This window comes from Podarcis gaigeae (assembly GCF_964106915.1).
Source record: "Podarcis gaigeae genome assembly, chromosome: 16".
NCBI lineage: Eukaryota > Metazoa > Chordata > Lepidosauria > Squamata > Lacertidae > Podarcis > Podarcis gaigeae.
Window position 1 is genome coordinate 19,524,029 of NC_139693.1, and position 22,372 is coordinate 19,546,400.

The following is a 22,372-nucleotide window of genomic DNA, read 5'->3' on the forward strand; positions in this document are numbered from 1 at the left end:
TGTTTCTTTTTATTTAAAATGCATCTCTGGGTGATTTGTGGGGCATAGGAATTCATTCATTATTATTTTTTTCAAAATATAGTCTGCCCCCCCCCCAAGGTCTGAGGGACAGTGGACTGGCCCATGGCTGAAAAAGTTTGCTGACCCCTGATTTAAGAGAACACTGTAAACAACTAAAAACTTTGGCAGGATTTGAGTAATGCTTGTAATATATGAAAACTATGGAAAAAATGAATTATTTTTTTGTTAAAAAAAGGAGATAATGGTAACCCTGGAAGGGCGGAGAGGATTCAAAGGATTCAGGGAATCCTAAACAATGAGGTGGATGTTTTGTTTGAATTTATATTTTTTATGTAAAACTCAATAAAAATACAGTGGTACCTCAGGTTACATGCGCTTCAGGTTACATACGCTTCAGGTTACATACTACGCTAATCCAGAAATAGTACCACAGGTTAAGAACTTTGCTTCAGGATGAGAACAGAAATCGTGCAGCGGCGGCATGGCGGCATCAGGAGGCCCCATTAGCTGAAGTGGTGCTTCAGGTTAAGAACAGTTTCAGGTTAAGAACGGACCTCCAGAATGAATTAAGTACTTAACCCGAGGTACCACTGTATATTAAAAAAAAGAAAAAGAGATTGACAGAGCAGTGCTCTGTTTGCCTGGCAGAACAACGGACACAATCCTTGACCTTTTGTACTGTAGGTGACATTCAAGCCACACAGAAACCAGAGGTTTCTACAGATAATTTACCTCACAAAGGAAAACCTCTCTCCCTCCTCCATCCAGGCAGGCAGGCAAGCAAGAGGCGTTATCAAAGTTCAAGGGGCACATTTCAGCCAGGCAAAGAATATGAGCAGCACCAGTGAGAGTTGTGGCCTGGGAAGTGTCCTGAGGTCCGAGCAGAGAGTAATGGAGGGCCACATTCGCACCCCCCACCCCACCCCAGGCCTGAAGTTTCTCATCCCTGTGCCAGCATCTGCCAACACACACCTGGTGAAGTCATATCCAGCCCACAACCTGACAGTTATTCTTTTGGGGAGCACACACCCTCCTGTCTTGTACAGTGGTACCTCGGGTTACATACACTTCAGGTTACATAGGCTTCAGGTTACAGACTCCACTAACCCAGAAATATTACCTCAAGTTAAGAGCTTTGCTTCAAGATGAGAACACAAATCGTGCTTCAGCGGCACGGCAGCAGAAGGAGGCCCCATTTGCTAAAGTGGTGCTTCAGGTTAAGAACAGTTTCAGGTTAAGAACGTACCTCCTCAATGAATTAAGTACTTAACCCAAGGTACCACTGTACTCTCTACAAAGACCTAAGGAACGAGATCATCACCTCACTCGTACTAACCATCCCAGGGCGCTCAACCACTGCCACAATGCCCTTTCTTCTATCAGATCAAAATAAGCAGGTAACAGCAAAGGTTGCTAGGTTCATAGCAGGTGCAATCAGAATAAGGGCCACTAACTGACAGCTGATTCAGGACTTTAAATTGTGCTCTTATATCAAATTTAATTCGGGTTAAGTACTTAATTCGTTCCGGAGGTCCGTACTTAACCTGAAACTGTTCTTAACCTGAAGCACCACTTTAGCTAATGGGGCCTCTTGCTGCCGCTGCACCGCTGGAGCACGATTTCTGTTCTCATCCTGAAGCTAAGTTCTTAACCTGAAGCACTATTTCTGGGTTAGCAGAGTCTGTAACCTGAAGCGTATATTACCTGAAGCGTATGTAACCCGAGGTACCACTGTATACTGTAATGTTTTACTGTTGCTATGGCCGTTGGCTAATGCGAGTAAAGTTTTATCTATCTTTTGGGGCACTGCTACGAGACACCCTTTGGTGTCTCTGCAGGGGAAGAACTAGCAAGGCTACGAAAAAGGATGAAGAGGCAGACACCCCTGGATATATAAAGCAGTGCCACCTTGTGTCAGGAATGGTGAGCTGCAACTTAGCAGGGACGCCGTTGACGGGTTCATGATGCCCAGCATGGAGAGAAGTTTTTCTCCCCTTCTCATAGCACTTGGACTGTGGACAAGCTGAATGCTGGAGGTTTAAGGGCAGATAAAAGAAAGGACTTATTCATGCATGCGGCACGTTGTTAAACTGTGGAACTCGCTGCTGCAGGACACAATGACGGTCACCCAATTGGGTGGCTTTAAATGAGGGATTGGACTAATAATAATAATAATAATAATAATAATAATAAATTATTTATACCCCTCCCATCTGGCTGGGTTTCCCCAGACACTCTGGGTGGCTTACAACACAATATTAAAATACAGTAATGCACCAAACATTAAAAGCTTCCCTAAACAGGGATGCCTTCAGACGTCTTCTAAAAGTCAGATACTTGTTTATTTCCTTGACATCTTGTGGGAGGGCATTCCACAGGGAGGGTGCCACTACTGAGAAGGCCTTCTGTCTGCTTCCCTGTAACCTCATTTCTCGCAGTGAGGGAACCACCAAAAGGCCCTTGGCGCTGGACCTCAGTGTCCAGGCTGAACGATGGGGGTGGAGATGCTCCTTCAGGAATATTGGGCCGAGACCGTTTAGGGCTTTAAAGGCCAGCACCAACACTTGGAATTGTGCTCAGAAACGTACTGGAAACCAATGTAGGTCTTTCAAGACCAGTGTTATGTGGTCTTGGCGGCCGCTCCCAGTCACCACTCTAGCTGCCTGGAGGAAAAGGCTATGCTCTATATCTCCACTGTCAGAGGCAACAACGCCTCTGAATATCCGTAGCTGGAAACCGCAGGAGGGAAGAGTGTTCTTGTGTTTGGGTCCTGTTTGCAGGGTTTCCCACTCGGGCATCTGGTTGGCCAATGGGAGAACAGGATGTTGGACTAGATGGGCCATTGGCCGGATCCAGCAGGCTCCTCTTACAAACTTATGTAAGTTTTGGTCAACTTTGTGAGCCTGCGTGCCAGCGATGGGCTTGGCCAGAGGCAAAAGGAGTTAGAGCGATGAGGGCAAATTTTTGCCTTTGTGCAATAGGCTGGCTTAACAACAACAAAACGAAATACCTTTTTCAGTCTTCTTTGAAAATGACAGTGACCAGGAAGTGGTTTATTATAATAATAATAATAATAATAATAATAATAATAATAATAATAATAATAATAATATCATTATTGCATTATGAAAGGGGATCTCTGAGATTTGAAATAACTGGAACACAGGGTTTGTAACTCTGTTGTGCCTGGATCTTATTTGCGTTTACCTGTTGGGCTTTCTGAGTTATTTTTGATTTAAAAAAAATCTTTGTAAAAGAAAAGGAAAGAAAGAAGCCTATGAAGAAAGTGGTGTGGTAAATGTGAGCAAAATTACCAAGAATGAAATATATGCTTCCGTTTCCATGGGAAATAAAATAAGTGTGTGGTGCATGATTAACTCTTAATTCCAGGGTCACGGGTTCGAGTCATTGGGCAAAAGATTCCTGAATTGCAGGGACTTGAACTTGTTGATCCTTCCATCCCTACAATTCTATAGTTCCATGACTCTCCTCGTAACCACTTTTGGGTCTGCCCCCACTCCTTACTAGCCCTGGCGGCCAGATTCTGCCCCCACTGTCAGTGGCAATATAACCTTGTGTACCACTTTTATTTATTTATGGAAAACATTGGAAATAAATACCGTATTTTTCGCTCTATAAGACGCACCAGACCATAAGATGCACCTAGTTTTTGGAGGAGGAAAACAAGAAAAAATATATTCTGAATCTCAGAAGCCAGAACAAGAGGGATCGCTGTGCAGTGAAAGCAGTGATCCCTCTTGCTGTTCTGGCTTCTGGGATAGCTGTGCAGCCTGCATTCACTCCATAAGATGCACACACATTTCCCCTTACTTTTTAGGAGGGAAAAAGTGAGTCTTATAGAGCAAAAAATACGGTAAATAAATGGTGGCGACACCTGCAGGTGTGATTCATTGGGGGCCAGGCTGCAAACTGCTAGAGGGTGCGGAAGGGAGCATGGTGGGGAGAGGAGGGGGTAACATGCCTAGGGGATGGGTGGGATCTGCTGACAGACAGCTGCCTTGACTCCGCCTACCTCCTGTCTCTTCCCAACCCTTTCTGTTTTCCAGAGCAAACTGGTGAAGTACTTCAGCCGCCAGCTCTCGTGCAAGAGGAAAGTGGCTCTCCAGGAACGCAATGCCAAGCTCGAGGGCTTCCCGCAGCTCCTGCACTGGTTCCGCATCGTCAACGTCCGCAAGGAGGTCATGGAGGTGAGCTGCGCACGGGGTCTCGGAGGGGTTGGCCCCTGCCTCTTCCCAGGCCTCCCTCCTCCAGCTTCTTGTCCCTCCAGCCGCCCTCCTCTCCTTCCTCTGTTCTGTGTGCCTTTGATGGTGGTCTACGAATTTTGGAGCAAGCGGACTAAGACGGGAACCAAACCGGGGTCGCTAAGAAGCACAGTGGAAGAATCATGTGCTGTAAAACTCACAGTGCTGAGGTGTTTTAATTAGTTTAGTTAGTTAATTAGGTGATGTAAAGCAGAGGCGGGGGACGCGGGTGGCGCTGTGGGTTACATCACAGAGCCTAGGACTTGCCAATCAGAAGTGCAAGTAGATAAATAGGTACCGCTTCAGCGAGAAGGTAAATGGCGTTTCCATGCGCTGCTCTGGTTCGCCAGAAGCGGCTTAGTCATGCTGAGCCTGGATAGCTCAGTTGGTTAGACCATGGTGCTGATAACACCAAGGTTGCAGGTTCGATCCCTGTATGGACCAGCTGCATATTCCTAGATTGCAGGGGGTTGGACTAGATGATCCTCAGGGTCCCTTCCAACTCTACAGTTCTATGATTCTATTATTCTATGCTGGCCACATGACCCAGAAGCTGTACGCTGGCTCCTTTGGCCAATAAAGCGAGATGAGAGCCGCAACCCCAGAGTCGGTCACGACTGGACCTAATGGTCAGGGGTCCCTTTACCTTTACCTAAAGCAGAGGCAGTTGAAAGCACACTGAGAAACTGAGGTTCTCTGCAAACCTTCACTTCACTTACGTTTCTTGTTTTTTAAAAAAGTTTTTCCAGTGGTACCTCAGTTGTCGAACATCTCGGAAGCCGAAACTTTTGGTTTTCGAACCAAAAACTCGGAAGTAAATGCTTCTGTTTTCAAATGTGCCTCGGAGGTCGAACAGCTTTCGTTGAGTGTGTGCCTCCCCTTTTATCCATTGACTTTGCAGACTGCCCTTTGTGCCTCGGTTTTCGTTCGGAAGTCGAACGGTCTTCCAGAACGGATTACGTTCGACAACCAAGACACCACTGTATTAAATATTGTATTGTGTTACAAGACAGCCAAACAAGGAAAAATACATCTAGCGTCTTCCCTTTCAATTCATAGAGTCTTTTCCACAGTTGCTTTATGAGACGCTATTGTCAATAGACATCATGTGGTTGGAGGGGAAAGAGAGGGAGATGCGGGGGGTAAACAATGGGTGCACATGGAGATAGATAAAATCAGAAACATCTTCACTACCTGTTCCTCCTAAACAAACTAAGGAAAATTCCCACAACACTAAATAGGTCCACACAGTCCATGCTTAAAGCATGGAAGGAAGAAGTAGGAACACGGACCCCATCACCCTTATTCTATCATTCAGCCCAAAGCATCCATATTAAAGGCCTGGCAGGCTAAAGGTCTATCATATTGCTGACTTTTACACTTCACTTCTTCTTTTTCTTTTTGTAACATAAAAACTTCATTAGGGCCAAAATTCACAATGTGGTATGTGGCTACAATGAACCATTCCTAGGATTGCCGTATTGTGAACCAGGGGCCTTGTAGTTATAACTCTAACACAGGCATAGGCAAACTCGGCCCTCCAGATGTTTTGGGACTACAACTCCCATGATCCCTAGCTGTAATGGTTATATGGGGTTGCTCGTGCATAAGTTGCCGCCACTCCTGGCTAGGTAGCCTGGTTAAACCTTTCCTGGCTGGACAGCCCTTCACTTCGTGGCTGTTCAGTCGCTAGCAGAATCCGTCAGTGGGCGTTTCTTGAACTTCTTCCAGCAAAGAAGTTCTTTGACGCCAAGTCTACGCCTACTTTCCCTGCGCGGAAGTCTTCTGCGCAGGGTGGGTGTGGGTAGCGGAGGACCTGTGCTCTCCCCGCTGGTCTCTGGCGAAGAGTCCTGGAGCCCCCTCTCCGATTCCCCCATCCACCCCCCTTTATCCCTGGTGTTACGCTGATTTCCTTCCCCAGCTGCTGAGTCCACTCTCTCCCTGCTTGGCCCTTCTCCGGCATCGCTTGGGAGCCCTGCCTCCACTTCTGGCTCTGATGTCAGTTTCCTGACACTAGCTAACAGGACCAGTGGTCAGGGATGATGGGTATTGTAGTCCCCAAACATCCGGAGGGCTGAGTTTGCCTATGCCTGCTCTAACAGTAGTTTGATCTCCAGTAATGAGTACATGATCATGTTTAGATCCATGCAAATAACATATTTAATTGGTAGATCTCCACAGGCTGGTCCTTTTTGAAAGGCACGAAAGGAGGCCAATATATGGTCAGCTGGCAACCCCTGACTCTTTTCCAAACTGCAATTTCTGCTGACTCTCCCAGGAAGCAGTTTTTGAGATATGAATATACAATGACTCAGCAGAACCCACCTATGGCAGCAGCAGCATGGTGTAGTGGTGTAGTGGTTAAGAGCGGTGGACTCGCAATCTGGTGAACTGGGTTCGCTTCCCCGCTCCTCCACATGCAGCTGCTGGATGACCTTGGGTTAGTCACACTTCTTTGAAGTCTCTCAGTCCCACTCACCTCACAGAGTGTTTGTTGTGGGGAAGGAAGGGAAAGGAGAATGTTAGCCGCTTTGAGACTCCTTCGGGTAGTGATAAAGCGGGATATCAAATCCAAACTCTTCTTCTTCTTCTTCTACTCAGCCAGTCACCTTTCTTCTCTCTGTCCCCTTATCATTTGAAGCTTGCTCTACAGATGACAACCGGCCATTGATTACTGGTGCTTGAGTGTACTAGTACTGTATCCACTTTATCAAAATGATTGTCGGTTTTATTACTTTTATATATTCTCTGATCAAATCCCTCTTTTAAGGTAAGAGACAAATAAAAGGAAGTACTCCTGAATATAAGCCGCACTCTCCTTCCAATTTCAGACCCTGAAAAGTTAAAAGTGCGGCCATAGTTCTTTGATGCACTGTCTCCACAGGTCCACAAGAGGGCAGCATTGCTCAACTCTGTGAGTCTTTTTCCACGAGGAAAAACAACTTTGGCTTCCTAAATAAAGCTCAACAACTCTGAAAATGGGTAGATCACTGCCAGTTTTTTTTAATACTGTGAGTAGATTGCAGACTCTTGGAAGTTGGACGCCCCTGATCTAGCTCATATGCATAGGCTTACCTGGCAGCTTCTGACTAAAACACCTCCTTTTTTTAGCATTAAAGGGAGCAAAATGAGAAATAGGACTGGATTTTTCTTTTTATGTTGGGTCACTTTCTCAGTGGAAAATCTGAAAAGCACAAAGGACCACAAGAAGCTGCCTTAGCCAGGCCCTTGGTACATCTAGCTCAATGCAGGCAACTCTGACCGGCAGCAGCGGTTCTCCAGGGTTTGGGGCAAGGGACATTCCTAGCCCTAACAGAAGATGCTGAGAGTTGACCAGGACCTTCTGTGAGCAAGGCAGATGCTCTACCCTTGAAAGTATCCAGCAATATCAAGTTATAGGAAAACTGGTGCTATTAACAGTAATCCTTCTAGTTGGTTAATTAGTTCAGCAACTTCCATGCTAATAATAATAATAATAATAATAATAATAATAAAAATAATAATAATAATAAAAATAATAATTTATTTATTTATACCCCACCCATCTGGCTGGACTTCCCCAGTCACTCTGGGCGGCTTCCAAAAAAAATATTAAAATACTGTAATACATCAAACATTAAAAGCTTCCCTAAACAGGGCTGCCTTCAGATGTCTTCTAAAAGTCTGGTAGTTGTTGTTCTCTTTGACATCTGGTGGGAGGGTGTTCCACAGGGCGGGTGCCACTACCGAAAAGGCCCTCTGCCTGGTTCCCTGTAACTTGGCTTCTCGCAGTGAGGGAACTGCAAGAAGGCCCTCGGTGCTGGACCTCAGTGTCCAGGTAGAACGATGGGGGTGGAGACGCTCCTTCAGATATACTGGACCGAGGCCGTTTAGGGCTTTAAAGGTCAGCACCAACACTTTGAATTGTGCTCGGAAATGTACTGGGAGCCAATGTAGGTCTTTCAAGACCAGTGTTATATGGTCTCGGCAGCCCTCCCAGTCACCAGTCTAGCTGCCGCAAGACTGGCTTGCGTCATCACATGATGTGTGATGCTAATTATTTCCCCCAAGAGTTAAATGATAACTAATCAGAGGCAGCTACAGGAGAGCTATGGGATTCAGGTGAGGGTCAGATGCCTTGTCAATCCCAGCAGGTATATAAGAGGACGACCCGGCCTGCCCAGGCTGCCTTTTCCCTGTGATAAGCAAATCTTGAAACTATAAACCACTTCTGATAATACCCAGGAAACACCAAGAGCCGCAGCTCAGCAGAAGAGCATCTGTTTGCATGCAGAAGTTCCCAAGTTCAGACCCTGAAGGCATCTCCTGCTAGGGCTGACAGAGAGACCCTTGTCTGTAACTTTGCTGCCAGTCTATGCGGACAGTCCTGAACTCGATGGACCAATGGTGGCCCTCCAGGCGTTTTCATCTGGCCCTTGGGACTCTGCCCAGGTCCTGCCCCTCTTTAGCCCTGCTTTGTCTTGTCTTCTAGGGTCTGGCAGTCCAACCTCTCTGACCAGGCAAGCTGCAAGAGTCCTTCGAAACAGATAGTATTATTTCTTTTTTTTAATCTCACTCACTTCTTTCCCTACACACTCTATCTTTTTATAGATGGAATTTTCTTAATAAAATATTATTATTAATAGTAATAATAATAATTTAATAATAATTTATTATTTATACCCCGCCCATCTGGCTGGGCCTCCCCAGCCACTCTGGGCGGCTTCCATAAAAACCAAAAATACAGTAAAAACAACAACAGACAGACCCCAGGGGCTGCACACGGAATTTTAATTTCCCTATCGTAAAATCAAAGCTGCTCGCAATATAGTTAATATTATTTAATATGCGCGGTTATTGACTCAAATGTGTCCTTGAACTTCTATGGGGCCTCTTAGAATCATAGAATTGTGGAGTCGGAAGGGATCCCAAGGGTCATCTATCTCAACCCCCTATAATTCAGGAATCTCAACTAGACCATACATTACGGGTGGCCATCCAACCTTTGCTTAAACCCTGCAAAGAAGGAGAGTCCACCACCTCCCGAGGGAGACCTTTCCACTGTCGAACAGATCTTACTGTCAGAAAGTTCTTCCTGATGTTTAGTTGGAAACTCCTTTGTGTTCAGTTGGAATCTTTGCATTGTTCTGTATAATTGCGGTTTCAACGAAAGATCTTTTGTTCAGTTCAAATCTCTCTCTTTTTTAAAAAAAAACATTTATTCGAAAGTTACAATGCAACACACTTTCAATCCATATATCTACCCTGCAGTTCAAATATCTGAAACCACCATTCTTCCTGAGCCCCACAAGAGCCCCATAGGGTGAGGTTATGCTTATTTCGCAGGAGAGCTGTTTGCGATGTCACCAGGTAATCTTTGCTACCCAGAGAAAACTCCCAGTTGCCCTTGGCAACAGTACAAGTGACTGAACGGCTCGATGTCACATTCAGAAATGCAACTCGTTAATACTTTCTTGGCTTCTTGCTTTTTTTTGCAAAAGTCTCTCGGAGAGCCCAGTACCTGGGAGCGATCTTGCCCACCCCCACAGCACCTTAAATTGCCCCGAGGTGCCGAGGCGCACCGACCATTTCCATGGGATTGCTGGCCCTTGGCTATTTCTAGGAATAGAAACTTCATAAATATTGAATCTGTTACTTACCTTGGCTCCATCTGCAGCGCACGTTTAAAGCGGCATTGTATCCCTGAAAGCAGCCCTGGGTTCCCTCAGAGAATCCCGGGAGCTGTAGTTTGTTACAGGTGCTAAGTGCTGTTAGGAGACTCCCCACACCCTGTTCCCTTCACAGAGCTACTGTTCCCAGAGTGGTTTAACAATCTCTCCCTCTTCCAGGGAGCTCTGGGAATTGTAGCTCTTGTGAGGGAAACAGAGATCTCCTAGCAACTCTCAGCACCCTTAGCAAACTACAGTTCCCGGAATCCTTGGGAGGAAGCCAAGGCTATTTAAAATGGTACGACACTGCTTTAAATTTGTAGTGCAGATGAAAACATTTTGTGATCCATGGAGGAGAGAAAAGCAGCGTGTTTATACTCTCCAACATTTCTCCAAAAAACAGGGACATCTTATTTCATAATAATAATAATACAGTCAAACCTCGGATCACGAACACCTTTGTTTTGGAATGTTCCGGCTCCCGAATGCCAAAACCCCAGAAGTAAATGCACCGGTTTTTGAACATTTTTTGGAAGCTGAACGTCTGACATGGCTTCCGCTTGAGAGCAGGAAGCTCCTGCACCCGATCGGAAGCTGTGCCTCGGTTGTTGAACATTTCAGAAGCTGAACGGACTTCCAGAATGGATTATGTTCGACAACTGAGGTTTGACTGTAATAATAATAATAATAGTAATAATTTTATTATTTATACCCTGCCCAGCTGACTGGGCAGCTTCCAACATATATAAAAACACAATAGAACACAACAGAACTTCCCTGTAGAGGGCTGCCTTCAGATGTCTTCTAAAGGTTGTTATCTCCTTAGCTTGTGGGTCTCATAACTCCATACCCTCCAACATTTCTGCAATGAAAATAGGGATGTCCTAAGGAAAAGCGGGACATTCTGGGATCAAATCAGAAGTTGGGATGGCTTCTGTAATTCTGGAAAACAGGGGCAATCAGTCTGTTATACTCACTAAAGAAGATTTCATGACAAAACATAAGACTTTACTTTTTCGTTTATTTTGTATTTGAGGTGGCGGGTGATGTAAATGTAATATTTTCTTTTGTTTGTTTTTTGTTGATGTGTAAAATAAAGCATAAACTCAAAAAAGAAGAAAAAAGAAAGAACCAGCAGCAAGGCTCTTCCCAGTTATTTGTTTATTTATTTTTTTGCAAAGATGTCTAGACTGCTAGCGTTAAGAGAGAGAGAGAGAGAGAGAAAACAGTGGTGAACATCTTAAAAATCAATAATACAATTGCATTCATAAGCACGTTTTAAATCAAATCAACAGACCAATATATATAACTGGATCACCCCTTAAGGAAATCCTTGTGTTAGTATTAGCAGTCATTGGGAGCAGTTGTCTCTTGGAGCTGGTAGGGTGCTAGGCATGGAGACTAACAGTAAAAGTAAAGGTAAAGGGATCCCTGACTGTTAGGTCCAGTCATGGACGACTCTGGGTTGCGGCGCTCATCTCGCTTTATTGGCCGAGGGAGCCGGTGTACAGCTTCCGGGTCATGTGGCCAGCATGACTAAGCCGCTTCTGGCGAACCAGAGCAGCGGACGGAAACGCCGTTTACCAGCGGGAACGCCAGAGCGGTACCTATTTATCTACTTGGACTTTGACGTGCTTTCGAACTGCTAGGTTGGCAGGAGCAGGGACCGAGCAACAGGAACTCACCCCGTCGCGGGGATTTGAACCGCTGACCTTCTGATCGGCAAGCCCAAGAGGCTCAGTGGTTTAGACCACAGGGCCACCCGCGACCCTTAGACCAACAGTAGGTGGTGCTAAAGACAAAGGCAGACAGAGGCCAATTTAATTCCAGTTTTGATCCCATCCTCCCTGCTGGGGTAGCACTGAGATGGGGTGGGGAGGAAGCTGCCAGGCAAGGTCCCTGCCCTGGATGTTCTGTAAATAAGAAGTCAGGCAGGCAGGTAGGGACTGGCTAAGGGCAGGTCGAACTTGATGGGGCAGTGCCCCGTTTGCCCTGGGTTGTATCCAATACTACCATTTAATTTTTGCCTGGTTTTGTGCCTACAAAACAAAAAGAAAAGATTAAAAATATGTAAACCATAAAGCGACGCAGCCTGGAAGGACAGAAGTCCAAAAATACAGTGTGGCTCCAAAGGGATAATAAAGTGTTAACTCATTCAAAGGTTCCCTTTACTAATAACAAAGGCATGTAAAAATGAGAGTTTTCTCCACCTGTGAGGATCGATAATAGAGGTTCTATAAAGCCTTAGAAGAGCCAGACATTCGCTTATGCCGGTGACACAGAGCACCTGTCTGCCTCAGTATTCATATAAGAAATTGCACCCAAAATTTGTCCTCCTCTTAGCAAACCCATTGGAATGAAGGAACCTGATTCAAACAGGACCATTAATCCCAGCAGGTCTTTTCTGAGTAGGATTTATTTGGCTGCAACCCTTTACATTTCCGGAGGATGCGATTGAGTTGTTGATTTCTGTCAGATTTGCTTGGCCTGATGAGGCTCTCTTCCTCCTTCTTATGACACTTGCCTTCCCCCTGCCTCCCTCTAGGAAATCACTCCTGGCCAGTTGAACCTGGAGGACCTTCTGGAGATGACGGACGAGCAGGTCTGCATGACGGTGAAGAAGTTTGGGGCCAACCAGGAGGAATGCGCAAGGCTCAACGCCTCTCTCTCCTGCCTTCGGAGCGTCCATAAATCAGGTGCGAAGGTGTGCTCTCCCTCCCTCCCTCCCTCGCTGACAACTGTGTGTCTAACTTTCAGTGGAGAACCTTGGGGCCCTCCCAGTTAGGTTACTAAATAATAATAATAATAATAATAATAATAATAATAATAATATACCCTGCCCATCTAGCTGGGTTTCCCCAGCCACTCTGGGCGGCTTCCAACTGAATATTAAAAACAATATAGCATCAGACATTAAAAACGTCCCTAAACAGTTGTCATTTAAAAGTAAAATAGTTGTTTATTGCCTTGACATCTGCCTGGTTCCCTGTAACCTCACTTCTTGCAGTGAGGGACGTGCCAGAAGGCCCTTGGAGCTGGACCTCAGTGTCTGGGCTGGATGATGGGTGGAGACGCTCCTTCAGGTATACAGTATATATATATTTTAACCCCAGGCTTCAGGACATTATCTCCAATGGCCCATCTAGTCCAGCATGCTGTTCTCACAATTACCACACTGACCTGTGCGCAACAGTGCTCTCCCCTCCAGCAGCTGGTATTTAGAAGCAATGCCTTCAGTCATGGCTAGTACCCCCCCAGTAGCCTCCTCTTCTCCCCTGAATTTTCCCAACCCTCTTTTAAAACCATCTAAGTTGGTGGCAAAGGGTTAAACCACAGAGCCTAGGACTTGCCGATCAGAAGGTCAGCGGTTCGAATCCCCATGATGGGATGAGCTCCTGTTGCTCGGTCCCTGCTCCTGCCCACCTAGCAGTTCAAAAGCACGTCAAAGTGCAAGTAGATAAATAGGTACCGCTCTGGCGGGAAGGTAAACGGCGTTTCCGTGCACTGCTCTGGTTAGCCAGAAGCGGCTTAGTCATTCTGGCCACATGACCCAGAAGCTGTACGCCGGCTCCCTTGGCCAATAAAGCGAGACGAGCACTGCAACCCCAGAATGGGCCACGACTGGACCTAATGGTCAGGGGTCCCTTTACCTTTTTAAGTTGGTGACCACCACTGCCTTCTGTGGGAGGTAGGTTTGCAGTTTAGCTAGGTGTCCACCACTGATGTGTGGCTCTGGTTGCCCAGATGAGAATAAGAGCATAGGAACATAAGACGAGCCTGCTAGATCAGGCCAATAGCCCATCTAGCCCAGCAACCCTCCTCTTAAAATGGGCAACCAGATGTCTCCATGGAAAGCCCACAAGCAGGACCTGAGCGCAAGAGCCCTCTCTCCACCTGTGATTCGCAGCAACTGGCATTCAGAGACATTACTGCCTCTGATCATGTAGGAAGAGCAAAGCCGTTGCGGCTAGTAGCCAGCCATGGCACTGTCCTCCGGCACTGCCTCCTGTGGGAGTGAGTTCCACAGTTTAACTATGCATTGCATGAAGAAATACTCTCTTGTTTATCTGTCCTGAATCGTCTAACAATAAACCTTGAGCTTCATTGGCTGTCTGTGAGTTCCAGTGTTATGGGAGAGGGAAGGAAGCACTTCCCATTAGCCACTTTCTTTAGGCGTAATTTTTATATACCTCTGGCAATCTCCTTTTACTTGCCTTTTCTCAGAAAAGGTGAAATTGCGTGGCTATTCCCTCCCCCCCCACAAGTGGAATAAATGAAGACACAGGACACGAGTATTTAGGTTAATGGGCGAAAATGGCCACAACTTTATTGATTACAGGTAAGAGAGGTATTGGCATTAGGCATTGGCCCCTATCCGACTATCCGGTCTAACCGGGAAGGGTTAAACACCAACAGGGGGAGCTAACCCGAGATGCATATCCCTAGTCGCTCCCCGAGGGGTTACCGCTCGGGGGCGCGCTTTAGGCCCTAGCCTCCGTAGGTTTCGGACGAGGCGTCGCCCCTCGGAGTCCTTTAACGAACTACCCTTCAGGCATTGGGGGAGGTGATGGCGCTCCTCCCCCCCGATCTCATTTGCATGACAATACCCCTGCCAATGCCTACCGCCAAAACCGAGGAAGTTGTGACAATTTGCTACGAGGTAGGCGAAAAAACCAAGTTGCTCTAAAAAACAGCCAATTAGCCAAATGGAAAAATTCCTACCCGGCCCCTTGCGGCGACCAGCCGAAGCCCATAGCAATGTCAAAGGGCAAACCTAAAGGGCGGGTGGGTGGGAAAACCGGGTCCGCTGCGAAGGAGAAAAGGGGCGAGCCAAGGGCTGCCCCGACCTTAAGTGGCCTCTAGAAGGCCCACCCCTGCCGCCAGCCGATTGGCTGGCGCGCGGGGATACCTACAGAGGGAATCCCAGCTTCCCGCGAGGCTGACGCCAGCCCCGCGGGAGTGTGGGCGGGGTCGAGAGCCCGCAACCCCACCTCCTCCTGAAGCTCGGTAGTGGCACTGGAGTGGAAAGTAGGGTGGGAAAAGCTTCTTGGCTTCCCTGATCTGCTTATAGCTTCTAGTATATCCTAGAATGGCTGACAGGACCCTCCGGTTAGGGGTGCCTGTTAATCTCGCAGCTTGTTGACGTTCCTTTACGAATTCCCATCTGCCTCTCTGCTTAACAGTTTCTTCAACAGCCGTAAAAAGAGTGTGCAGCAAACTTTGATCGCAACTGCAATCTTGCAAACCTCTCTGTCATTTCGGAAGTGTGTATGTGTGTGTTGGGGGCAGGGGGAGAGACCTAACTGGATGGCTTCTCAAAGCACAGGGAATGGCTGTTGCTCAGCAGCTGAGCAACTCCTTTGCATACAGAAGGTACCGGGTTCAACTCTTGTTGTTTCCAGGCTGGGCTGGATGAGAGCCTGGTCTGATATCTTAGAGAGCCACCACCAGTCAGTACTGACAGTACAGTGGTACCTCGGGTTACAGACTCTTCAGGTTATAGACGCTTTAGGTTACAGATGCTTCAGGTTACAGAATATGCTTACCCAGAAATAGTACCTCAGGTTAAGAACTTTGCTGCAGGATGAGAACAGAAATTGTGTGGCGGCAGCAGTGGGAGGCCCCATTAGCTAAAGTGGTACCTCAGGTTAAGAACAGTTTCAGGTTAAGAACAGACCTCCAGAACGAATTAAGTTCTTAACCCGAGGTACCACTGTACTGAGCTGGATGGATTAATGGTCATGAGTTGATAAGACAACCTCCTGAGTATGTGTTTTTAACAGTTACTGCAACCTGCCCTGGGACTTAGGGTGAATGGAGGGTAATAGTCATCACCATCATAATCATCTGTAAAAAAATAAAGTCTGCCTGCTTGGCCTCTTGCAAACAGCAGAGGGTGCTGTGGGATAACAGAAGCCACGCTGAGCTCAGTGTGGCAGTTGGATGTGGCGGGTCTCAAAATTCGCTGCTCTGGCTATCGGCAACCAGCTGTATTAATGGCATCATAGAACTGGAGAGATGGAAGGGACCCCAAGAGTCATCTAGACCAACCCCCTGCAGTTCAGGGATGGCCATCCAACATCTCTTTAAAAACCTCCCATGAAGGAGAGCCCACCACTTTCCGAGATATTGCCTGTAAGCTCCCATCAGTTGGAGGACCTGCACCCATGCTGAGATTCGGCTGCCCACCACCTGACCGTGTGATCAGCAACTCTGTGGTTGAGGAGGTCTCAGCTATGGGCCACCATGGCTGTACTCTACCTCTGCCGTCAGAGCAGCATGCTTCTGAATGCCCTTTACTGGGAATGACAGGTGGTCTCAGGACCTGCTTGCGGATATCTGGCCACTGTGAGAACAGGACGCTGGACTTGATGGGCCAACCTGGAACGGTGTTGCGTTCAACCACCTCCAGCCCGTCGTGATAATCATAATGAACGCACAGTGAGAAGGACCATGTGCGGAGGAGGGCAACCAAGATGATCAAGTATCTTGGAACAAAGCCTTATGAGGAACGGTTGAAGGAGCTGGGTATGTTTAGACTGGAAAAGAGGAGATATGAGAGCCATCTTCAAATATTTCAAGGGCTGCCACATGGAAGAGGGAACAAACTTGTTTTGTCCTGCCCTGGGCAGTAGGACTTGAACCAATGGCTTCAAGTTACAAGAAAGGAGATTCTGACTAAACATACAGAAAAATCTTTCAGACCGTAGGAGCTGTTTGACTGTGACACATTCTCCCTCGGGAGTTTGTGGACTCTCCTTCCTTGGAGGTTTTAAAGCAGAGGCTGGATGGCCATCTGTCATGGATGCTTTAGCTAAGATTCCTGCATTGCAAGGGGTTGGACTAGATGACCCTTGGGGTCCCTTCCAACACTACGATTCTCTTATTCTATGACCTTGGTGTGACCCTAAACCAACTCCCGAAGCCTTCCCCTCCTCTGCTTTAAGGCAGAGGAATCTGGCATGGGGGAACAAGGAAGAGCTGGAAGGCTACACAGGAAAGTGCTGATTTCACCCTTCAGAGGTGTGGCTGGTTGTTGCGTCCTGGGATAAGCCCATCACAGTTTTCCATCTTTCCCGCTCAGGGACAAAGCTGGCTACTAGAGTCTTGATGTTAGAGGAGGAGGAGAAATCCCCCTCCATCCCAATGTAATTACACTCTCACATGTATTTGCCTCTCCCTCCACTGGTTTTTCCTCCTGGCTTCCTTCAGGCATGACATTAAATTTGCCACTCTTAACACACACACATAAAGACGACAGTGGATCCTGTTCTGCCTTCCTGCCAATGACACACTCCCTTGGTATCTAGCTACTGCTAGGTCACAGGATTGATTCCAGAGGTGGGGAACCTTTTTCTGTCCGAGGGCCGCAGTTCCTTCTGGGTAGCCTTCTGAGGGCCAAATGCATTCCTTGGAGGCCAGACCTGCTGCCTCTGTGGATCCTGCCGCATGAGGCAGTCCCCTCACCTTGCCTCATGGGTGGGTCAGCTCTGGGCTCCATGATGTCAGGGATGGGTGGGAGGGGGACTTTTTCTGCATCCAACTTGTCTCCAGGTGCCTTTTTGGGGGGAGAAAGGTACAGTCGTACCTCGGGTTACAGATGCTTCAGGTTATAGACGCTACTAACCCAGAAATAGTACCTCGGGTTAAGAACTTTGCTTCAGGATAAGAACAGAAATCACGCGGTGGCAGCAGGAGGCCCCAGTAGCTAAAGTGGTGCTTCAGGTTAAGAACAGTTTCAGGTTAAGAACGGACCTCCAGAAGAAATTAAGTTCTTAACCCGAGGTACCACTGTACTAACTTTCTGCTCAGGCTCCAGAGTCTGCCACATTCTGAGGCAGTTGAACAGCTCCAACTCTCAGAAATGTTTTGCCTGCGCTTTCATTTGCTGCACCACAGTGCTTTTCATGGCTAAGGCCTCTTCGCTGTGCTCTGCACCAAGAAACGACGGGCGAGCAGTTCGTCTCATGCTGCACGGAGTGTCATGATGCCCTATATTTCCGTCCCCCCTTCCCCCGCTCTCTGCTCGCACGTTACTCCTGTAGAGATATGTCCTAGGAAATTGGACCGCTCTAATGAATGACTCATTAACCGACATTGACATTGTACCTTATCCTAATTTATTAATATCAATCTCGACCCTTCCATCTCGTCTGCTGCTGACTCAAAGGTGCTTTAAAGGGACAGAAGCTGTTTCTTTAGACTGCGCTCGGAGAGCAGAGAAGGCTTTCCAGAACTTTCCACTGACTTCCAGGAGCGCCGTGCCTTCAGGTGGCAGCCTGCCGCTTCCCTGAGGCCTAGAAATGTGGTTGTTGAAAAGATCCTGACAGTTCTAACAGAGCTTGGCTGCAGGGCCCGTGCTCTGGAGGTGGGAGGTCCCCCATTCAATGTACACAAGAAGAACCTTCCTGCTGAATCAGGCCATGGGCCCCTCTAGCCCGGACATCCTGTTCTCACAGTGGCTGAGCAGCTTCTTATGGCAAGTCTGCAAGGAGGACTTGACTACAACAACACTCTCCACACTTGTAATTCCCAGCAAATTTGGGGGCATCTTCTTCTTCTTCTTTGGCAATCCCTCGTAGCCGAGTAAGATTGCCCTCCACAAACACGGTTTTAACAGTGAGTGCGTAAGTGACTGTGGATATGTCAATTCTGGATCCACACGTCCTTCCACAGTGGGGACATAGATTTCGGGGCAGGAGTGAGGGTGAGGGTTTGCCAAGTGTGCTTTCCTCTTAGCACGTTTCTCCCTTTCGTTCTGAGTTCGAGTGTCTTCAAAGCCTTTGGTAAAGGCTGTTCTCCAATTGGAGCACTCGCAAGCCAGTGTTTCCCAGTTGTTGGTGTTTATACTACTTTTTTTTTAGATTTGCCTTGAGAGAGTCTTTAAACCTCTTTAAAGGTTTAACCACCAGCATTATGCTTTCCATTTTTAAGTTCGGAATAGAGCAGTTGTTTTGGAAGACGATAATCAGGCATCTGCCCAACATGACCAGTCCAACGAAGTTGATGTTGAAGAATCATTGCTTTGACACTGCTGATCTTTGCTTCTTCCAGTTCACTGGCATTAGTTCGCCTGTGTATATACTACCTCTGACAGTGGAGGCAGAACATAGTTGCTGATAGCCTTATTCTCCATCAGTAAAAGAATAATAACATAGGAACAGCCTTCCAGGATTAGGCCAATGGCCCATCGGGTCCAGCATTCTGTTCTCATGGAAGCCAATGAGATGCCCATGGAAAATTTGCAAGCAGGACCCAAGCACAAGATCTTTCTCCCCTCCTGTGCAAGTGGTATTCAGGATTACTGCCTCTGACCGACTATTGAGACAGAGCACAGCAATCACGGCTACTATTGGGCTAGCTGGGTGTTTTTAACCTCTCCCTTATTAACTGGCTTCAATTAAGTATGTTTACTATGATTCTATTGTTTGATCTCATACGTTGCCCCAAGAGAGAGCTCTTGCCCTTAAAGGCAGACTATAAAATATTTTAAATAAAAATAAAACAAAAGCTTCTTTTTTAAAGGGAAGGCAGGGACATGAAAGCCAAAAAACCCCTATTGAGAAATTCCCGTTTGGCTCTTAAATTTTCCCCAGCCACGAAATAACTGCAGCTTGAATGCCGATAAAACCAGCACCTTCCTGCAGTGGGAAGTTTAGCAGGCATCTGTGTAACTTTTGCATTTCTTGTGTAGAGAAAACCTGATCTTCTGGAAAGGCCCTTGGAAGTTCAGAAGGGCCATTAATGCAGAGGATTTTTTTGTATTTTATTTGTTTTAAAAGGGAAAAAAGGGTGGGGGGAAGGGGTGGGTTGCTCAGGCTTTTCTTTGGCTAATTAAATAAACCTCGCCTGCGGTGATGGACAGGTGAGACGAAGAGATGGACAGCCGGCTGGGAGATAAATGAAGAGGGAGGCTGTATTGACTCTGCATCATGACCAGAGCCTCCGCGGTTCCGTGTCGCAGATAAAAGGTCACCCGTGTCGCCACGCCGTCACTTCTTCAGAACGGGCGTCTGACGGATGTGCTTTCCATGCCTGCCCTGGTGACGGATGTCTGGGGGCTCGGAGAGAGGATGGCTGTCAGCTGATTTCCCTCTGCCTCTTTCCCTTACGGTCTCATCTAGCTTCTTCTGCTGCCCCCCTCCAGGGGTGTGTGTAGATTTCTGCAGCCGAAAAAGGCTCTGTCCTGTCCTCAGTCTGTTGGTGTGTGTCTGTGTGTGTTTTTATCCTGCTCTACTGCCATTATCTGCACTCGGTCAATCACTTCAATCCGAGAGGCTGTTGCTACTGAAGCCTGCAGCATGCTGAACTGCTGACAGAGCGGGTAACATTTGGGGCGGCATTGCAAGTAGGGTAACCTTTCAGGTTGCATCGCCATGGGGGCACCAGGTGCCTTGTAAGCATTGTTATCGATGGTGAATATTAATCACAGGGGAGCCATATTGCAATAAGCGCACCAGACCATTAATCTGCTGGCTCGTGAATGCAGTTGCCAGAGTCCCAGCAATGGGGGTGGAAAGAGGAATGATCCATTATCACTCCAGACGAAGGAGGTGGGGGTGAGGAAGGAGATGGTTGGGCTTCCATTTGTCATTTTTGTGTGATGGCTAATGCCTCTTCATTAGGATGTATAGGACCGCCCTCCTAAAGCATTACAGAATGGAGACTGGGCTGAAGGCTAATCCTGATCTGCAGGGCATTGGCACTCCACCCGTCTTCCATTTTGACTATATTCACTAGCTCTGACTTTGCAGTCTAGATTGGGACCACCACCTTGCACAGGCACCCACAAGATTCCAAAATGCTTTTTCTCTACCCAACAATAAAGCTCAGCGCTTGAATACATTGATGAATTCCAGACGCACCATCTTCCTGCTTTTACAACAATCTTGTGAGGTAGGCTGGGCTGGGAGAGTGGCTTGCTTTGAGGCAGCAGGGAGGAACTTGTGGTCCTCCATATGTTATTGGGACTACAACTCCAATCAGCCGTGATCATCGGGCTCTCCTGACTGGGTCTGATGGCAGCTGGAGTTCAGCAGCTTCAGAATGGCCACCTAGTGAACTCATGGCTTTGAGGCAGCAGGGAGGAACTTGTGGTCCTCCATATGTTATGGCGACCTCAACTCCCATCAGCCGTGATCATCGGGCTCTCCTGACTGGGTCTGATGGCAGCTGGAGTTCAGCAGCTTCAGAATGGCCACCTAGTGAACTCATGGCACCAGTGTGGTTTGAACCTGGAGCTTAGTGCAATCTCTCAGCTAGTGAGCTGCATCGGTGCTCTTGCAACACAACTGTGGCACGTTGTCAAAGAATCAGGGTCCAAGGGATCTGTGTAGGCCAGCAAAAGGAAGCAGAGCCTCTACATCCAATGTCAGTCCAATGCTTTCCCTCTAAGAGGGTTCGGCAACTTTCAGCAGCCTGGGTCCCTTCAGAGCCGCAGATTTGGCTCTGGGGTTTAGAGCAGAGAGGGAGAGTCAGATCTTTGGTTCTTCTGGCTAGTATTTTCAGACAGGGGGTCCCTCCCTGGACGACCTGAAGATGCACCTGGGACCTTCTGCATTCGAAACAGAGGCTCTTTCATTGAGCTTCAGCCCTTCCCCACTCAAAGCAGTTGACCATTTAAAACAGCAGCTTATAGTCTAATGCAGGGCTGCCCAAACTTCTTCCAAAGAGGGCCAGATTTGATGAAGTGAACGTGTGTGGATTGAAGTTGTTGAGCTTTTTTTACAATTTTACTCTAGGACATATACTGTCACGGGGGCCGGATTAAATCGTTGACTGACGGGCCCCCAAAATGGACTTTGGACATGCCTGGTCTAATGAGACACGATGGAAAAGGAAGTGGAATGGGAGGGAGGGAGAAGGAAAACAGGCTGGTACCAAGGCTTCATTTTGTTTCTAATGGCCAGACAGAACGGCTGTGAGTGGAGGTAGTTCTTGGACCAGGCAACTAGCGTGAGCCAAGCTGGTGGATGGTGCCTTGAAACATCTCCTTCTCCATCCAGGCTGATCTATGCCACATTAACACCACACATTGAAAGAGCACCATACCCATAGCTGTCAACTTACAGATTTGAAAACAAGGGACCAGCAGCCTTGAAAATAAGGGACCAGCAGCCAAAATAAGGGACCTGCAGCCTCACCTGTCCCAGGCACTCCAGTCTTCCTGTCGTCCTGCAGTCTGGTCAAACTCACGCTGGTAGCTTCGAGAACACTGTCCAACCAACTTTGTAACCAGAGGTTCAACTGAATAGAATCTGAATCACATGCACCACAAGGCCTATGCAGCCTCAACTTAAGATGCCTCCCCAACCTGGCTTTGCACTGCAAATTTTGCAGCAACACGTGCAACAAAATGGCACCCAGCATTCAAAAACCTCCTCAGCTTGCATTAACTAGCCACACACACACAGCCTCCCCCCTCCCCCGAGATCTCTTTTC

At 47.4% G+C, this 22,372-nt stretch overlaps 1 protein-coding gene across 1 annotated transcript in view; it reads left to right on the top strand.

Moving 5' to 3' along the window:
* Positions 1 to 22,372, top strand: part of KSR2 (kinase suppressor of ras 2) — a gene marked incomplete at its 3' end in the record, with an annotated part of 199,297 nt that overhangs the window by 23,533 nt on the left and 153,392 nt on the right. Inside the window, exons 2-3 of the mRNA XM_083717114.1 lie at positions 4,089 to 4,229; positions 12,477 to 12,627. Of these exons, the coding sequence (XP_083573240.1) occupies positions 4,089 to 4,229; positions 12,477 to 12,627 (292 nt within the window). The remainder of the gene's footprint in view (positions 1 to 4,088; positions 4,230 to 12,476; positions 12,628 to 22,372) is intronic.